The sequence below is a fragment of the Micropterus dolomieu genome, linkage group LG22, assembly GCF_021292245.1.
Source record: "Micropterus dolomieu isolate WLL.071019.BEF.003 ecotype Adirondacks linkage group LG22, ASM2129224v1, whole genome shotgun sequence".
Classification (NCBI taxonomy): domain Eukaryota; kingdom Metazoa; phylum Chordata; class Actinopteri; order Centrarchiformes; family Centrarchidae; genus Micropterus; species Micropterus dolomieu.
Genome location: NC_060171.1, coordinates 31,222,640 through 31,228,942, shown reverse-complemented (window position 1 = coordinate 31,228,942; position 6,303 = coordinate 31,222,640). Strand labels below are relative to the sequence as shown.

Sequence of the window (6,303 nt, the reverse complement as noted above, 5' to 3'; positions counted from 1 at the left end):
CTGCAGATGTATCAGTCTGCCCTGTTTCTAGTCTTTATGCTAAGCTAAGCTAACCAGCTGCTGGCTCCTGCAGATGTATCAGTCTGCCCTGTTTCTAGTCTTTATGCTAAGCTAAGCTAACCAGCTGCTGGCTCCTGCAGATGTATCAGTCTGCCCTGTTTCTAGTCTTTATGCTAAGCTAAGCTAACCAGCTGCTGGCTCCTGCAGATTTTCACATCTTAATTAGCAAACAAGTGTATTTCCAAACCTGTCATATTATTCCTTAAACTCCAACAAGGAAGCTGCAGTTCTCCTTAAATGTTGTTCTGATCAAGGTTTGTTTTCTCCAGGCTACCCGACCTATAAAGAGAAGGTGAAACGGCGTCCTGGAGGTCGCCCGGAGGTCATCTACAACTACGTCCAGCGTCCCTTCATCCGCATGTCCTGGGAGAAGGAGGAAGGGAAGAGCCGCCACGTGGACTTCCAGTGTGTCAAGTCAAAGTCCACCACCAACCTGGCTGCAGCCGCTGCAGATATTCCCCAGGACCAGTTGGTGGTCATGCAGCCTCCGGGGCCGCAGGTGGATGAGCTGGACACTCTGCCGCAGCCGCCAGGCGTCAACGAACCCCACCAGCCGCCGTTCGGGCAGGGTCCGGAGAACAACGCGGCCCCCCACTTGGCGCAGGGCTATGAGGGCCCCAACCAGCAGGCTCAGGACAGTCCGAGCCAGGCCGCGCACAACCTGGCCCACAGTAACCAGCAGCACGGCAGCAGCCACACTCAGGCCACTTACCACTACGAGCCGGACCCAGACACACCGTCACCCTCGGCATGAGACTGGCTGCACACTTTATCCCCAACCCAACACCACCACCGCTGTGTTCACACTGACGGCAACTCGTGCTTTTATTGACACCGTCACACTGAGATAAATTCAGAGCTGGGAAATGCTAACGAACTAAAAAATAACCAACCTTGACATAATTCTTCTCTGAGCGTTCTCCAGAGTGAGGTTGGTAGGGAAGGCGAGAAGCACAGAAACCAACAGCCAATAAGCACACAAAGTTCAGCCTTCCTCAGCTGACATTAAACCACTTGTTGCTTTCAGTGTGAACGCAGACCTTGTTCCCCCTCACCCCTTCTCGTTCTCCTCGTCCTCCTCCTCCTGAGTGGCAAAACACCACTTTGCCTTCTGTTGCACCTCTGCTGCAGCCATTCTCAGTCAGCACAGTGTCCGAATGAACCAATGAACTGTCCAGCAGCCAGGGATGGATGATGCACATCAGCAGGCTTCCTCACCCACCTCTGTTCACTCTGTTTTTATTTATCTGACCAAAGGAGACTTGAGTTGCGTTCTGTATGCATGTGAAAAGAGCGCTGTATTACATCATAATGAAGCGCGCGTGTTTGTGAGTATTGCTGCTGGGATACTGTACCTCACTGGGAAAGTGGATTTCAGTGCCTCTTCAAATTCTTTTATTTGCGGGCTAGTTAGTAAGTCGGATGTGAAGATTCACTTTTTCCAGCGCATGTGAAGCTTGATGTAAGGGTTTTTCTTTTACACAGCAGTTTTTAAGAAAATGTTCCACTCCACTTTTGTTCTTTAAACCAGTCGGTTCAGTTCCTAGTTTACGTTGAGTCCACGTTCTGCTCCACTCCGTTTGCGTCCTGGCTGACCTGGTCTGAAAACTCTGCACAGGTTCTGTGAGCACACAGGATGTCAAGAGATGTTGAACACAATGGTTTTCTAATAAATCCTATTCACAATACTCTCTTCTTGGATGACTTTTACTTGGGGGGGGGGGGGTGTCCTCTGGTGTCAGTCTGTCTTCAAAATGAGTGTGACTATTTATGGATGTGTCACTGTAAATCTTCTATAAATACACATTCTCACAACTGACACACTGACGCAAGCCAGGAAGTTTTTCTTCAGGGACAAACATAATTTCATCATGTTTAGCAATAACCAACCAAATAGTTCTAAATGAATATGGCCTATACTGAGATTTAATTTTTTATGGCACTAATGTAATTTATTTCCACCTGAGCAGTTCCATTATTTTGTGTTGCTTGAGACATTCCTCCTCTCATTCCTCTTTATTACTACCATGTAGCAGGCATCATTTTGCTATTTGTCTAAATACTGGTAACGCACTGTGCTTTTAAGCGGTTATTGGTGAGAAGATGTGTGATAGATGGTGCGAGCCTGCACACAGCAGAATGACTCAGCTGTCTCTGCATCCCCGCTGGTGCAGCATTACTCGCATTACTGTTCTGTCCTGTCATCACATAAGGATGGAAGACATTCCTTTGTAGGACAATACTGTAACCAGATGTAGAAATATACACACAGCCAGCCAGGAGTCCAGTGCTCTGGCCTTCAGCAAGTTGATGTGGAATTTAATTTCATAGGAAGATTAAACAGATTACTACACAGTAGTAGGCCTTACCAAGAGGTGGAATTGAACCAAGGAACCGCTGGGAGTTTTAACTTTTAAACTGATGTGGGAGGTTTTCTAAAGGTTTGGCAACAAAAGACAGAAATGTTCAGTGGCTGGAGATGACCTGACACAGGAATGGAGATGGGAGATTAAGTATGCATGAGCTTTTCACAAGTTCAAAGTGTATGCTCACGCTTTCAATAACTTTCTGACCCACAAAAATCAAAGCTTAAAAATTCTGAGACTGAATATTAAGCCACTCTGTAAGACTTTTCATCCTCTCGGTTCTTTGAGCATCAGGCACGTGTACACCCAGCTGCCTGGTTGGCGTCTTGCTAAAGCATCTGCAACATTTCCTTCAGCCTTTCACTGGGTGCTGACTCTCCAGCAGCTGGGTGGCAACATCATACAAAAATACCAACGGGCTGCACGGATTGGCTGGGAGAACAAATGAGGTTTAAACCTGAGTCATGAATCAGCATGTGGGGGAAACCTTCACCCACTGTATAAAGTATTATGTGGAGCAGATTTGTATATGCCTGAAAAAGAAAAAACATCGTGGCACAGTGTATTGACAGAGACCAGGTCCATAATGACAGAAACAAATAATTTTATTTTAAAAATATTTCACTGCTGATACATACAATACACTCATCATACTCATATATATATTTGCATAAAGTATACTCTTAACATGATAATATTTAAAGATTTGATACATTATTGTCAGATGGGGAGGGGTATATCAACAGGGGGAACACTTTTGTAGTGTGTAGCGTAAAAACACTGAAACAGAAAACCACTAGAACAGATACAGAGGGAACCTTGCCAGCTGCTGCCTGATTGGAGGAAGACTGGAGAGGGGGCAGGGCCTGAGTCTGGCAGGTATTTTAATGTCAACAGTCCCGTTTCAATCCACCCGTGTACACTTCCCGTGCAACTTACACAGGGGTGAGACAGGGAACTGCTGCAGCTCTTTGGCTTGCAACATTTTGCATCCCTGATTGGATAGGGCTGCCAAATGTTCAGCCACAACTGGTAGATTCAAGCCAGAGATTGAAAACGTTCTGCCCGCATCCAAAGAAAATGTGTTTGCCCAGTTTGTGCCTCTCATGTATGAACTTCACATTCAAGTCACACAGCCAAGCATCTATATTTCTGAAACATAAAACCCTGGCGACCTCTGGAAAACTTAGAAAGCAGCATATACTGCTGCTGAGATGTTTCCAGACTCCTCTAACTATAGGTATATAAATATCTATGCCTCTAACCATCTGGATAAAATAAATATCCTGGTTCCCAACCTGGACAGCATGCAGCCGCCTGGCCTTCCTTCCTTTTTTCCTGAAAAATTACCCATAAAGCATTTTCCCCATAGGTCACAATAATAAAAGAGACTCTTTCCTGAACTTTTTCCTAATTCAAGCTGGAAATTATGTCATTGCTCAATTTGTATGACGTAAACCAAAATGATAAGGTTTTATTATCAGTTACATTTGTCTATTTTAACCCTGCTGAAAACTTGAGCATGAAACAGTCAAAACTACAATCAAAATTTAAATTAGGAAAAAACATTTTCCTATGAGATCAGCAATTAAAACTAATCTGCATCAAACTGCACCCACACCCCTGAGGGTGCAGTTTGATCACTTGATTGATAGTGACCAAATAAACGCTGCTAAATCCTGATTGGTGCATGGGAGTATTTGACATGACCTTTTCCCAGTTGAGTCCCACCCACTTCAAATAAGTAAGAAAAGCAATTTCTCATGTTATATACCCAAAACTGTAATAAGCTGATTAAGAAATTTACTATTTTCTTTTCATTGAAAACTGATTTTTTTAAAGATTGATTAGGAAATTGTTGGAAATTATTTGTAATTTATTATTTACTCATCCAGATAGTTAGAAGAGTCTTTGAAGATTCTGGAAATACCTTCGTAACACTGGGGAGTCTTTACACTATAAGTTGAATGTAAGGGTAATACAGGAGGCGGCACAAACTATGAAGTGCGTGTTTAATGTATGTAAAGTTCCTCTGTTAAACCTGCAGTGCGGAACTTTTGTTTCCCCCTTCTGACAGTCAGAATAATTACACAACACTGTCTACGAGCGCTAATGACATATACACTCTCTGCTGTTACTTAAAAATGTATTTACAATGCATATAGAATGCATTTTCAGTATATTTCTTATGTGTTTGCAAAATGCACTGCCTTTAGCAAGAGCGGTTTAGAAATGCAAAGTAAATCTTTGTCCTATTTTCTATATACTTGAGACTTGTGTGTGTGTGTGTATATATATATATAGCACACACACACACATTTCAAATAGGTTTAGTAAAATGCATTTCAGGCAGGATCTTTGCTGGAGTACTTTTCTCAGACTTGCATTATTTACGAATGCAGTGTTGACATCAAACGCACCTGAAATGTACTATGGCCAAGTTCATTTTCTTTCCATACAGGCAGGACCCCTCTCAACATGTCCACCTCTAATCCAACTCTGACAACAAAAAGTCTGTGAGCAAGCAGAGAGCTGGCGAGGTGAAGAGGTCCTGTTGAGGATATTCATTATCATGGAGGAGAAAAAGGGACACTGAAATGAAGAATTCCATTCAGACGCTCCTGGCTGTCCCTCCTTGACCTGGTAGCTGTCACAGGACATGATTAGAGAATGTCGATCAGCTCTATCCCCGTTACAAAGTCCTACTCTGCTGGATTACTGTCGTCTCAATCTCTACGACATTTATCTGTTTCTATACTCGCCCCGTTTACATTATAGCCCTCTCTGCTAACAAGGTAGTTTGCATTGACAGTGACGTGTAGCACAGTACATCTGTGTATTATTAAGTGCTAAACAGACCGGTGTTCAGACGACATATGCTGCCTTGTCGAAAAATGCTACCGTGGCGCAGAGTCGCTCTGCCCTATCGAAAGATGCTACCTCATGTGTTCCCATTTCCAATCCCATAAAGTCATTACTCTCACAGTATTATGACTTTTTTTTTATTATAACATATCATTTCAGGGGTAGCGTATTCTAATATATCCCCTATCAAATAATGCTCCCACTACAGAATCCTTTTATATACTGCCCCACTACTCACTCCATGTGTGCTGTAAGGAGATGGGGGGGGGGGATACTATATTATGCCGTCTTAGATCACCTCGTGTGCTCATAAACATGAGCAAGTAGCACATTTCGATAGGTAGCATAAATCGACAGGACACCGGATTAAACAACTATACGTTCTCAGGACCTGTGCTGAATCAGAACACTGATCCAGAGTCAGCCCTCCTGTTGAGGGAGTAGCGTTAAGTGACTGCCAGTCTGACTGCATCTTATTAAGTGCTTCATATGGGTGTCGAGGGAAGATGAGCAGGTGGAGACCCTGTGACCCAGACCACCAATTTTTTTTTACCTTAGCTGATGCTAACTAGCCTGCCAGCATGTGTTCCCCTGTAGAAAGCCGCGTGTGAGGAGCAGACCTCAGTAAAATGGCAGTGAAGAACGTTTCCTCATGGAGGAGCACTTGAATTGTCTTGGTTCGCAGTTTAATTGCTCTCTTTTGAGACTGGAAAATGTCTGCAGAGACATCGAGCGCGCCGTAACCGCCACGATCGCACACCTGCACACTGAGCTGCTGCTCCCGCGAGATTCAATTAACCGCCTTTCCCCCCCAATAACAGTCCGCCTCTAAAGTCGTCAGCGCTTCATTTTTTTTTTTTGCTCCTGCTGAGTGATCGCCATCAACAGGGTTTTGCTGCTAAAATGTGCAGAACACACACACACACACACACACACACACACTGTAGAACAAAGCAGTAGAGGTCTTCACGGGTCCAGACGGTTTCCTATAACTGAACCGGGTCCAAATGAT

The 6,303-nt window shown here is 44.0% G+C and overlaps 1 protein-coding gene across 1 annotated transcript in view; it reads left to right on the top strand.

The window, feature by feature from the left end:
• LOC123962244 (BTB/POZ domain-containing protein 10-like) overlaps positions 1-1,748 on the top strand; it is a 1,871-nt gene extending 123 nt beyond the window's left edge. The window contains exon 2 of the mRNA XM_046038273.1: positions 330-1,748. Coding sequence (XP_045894229.1) covers positions 330-814 — 485 coding nt within the window. The 3' untranslated portion in view covers positions 815-1,748. The remainder of the gene's footprint in view (positions 1-329) is intronic.
• The last annotated feature ends 4,555 nt before the right edge of the window (positions 1,749-6,303 follow it).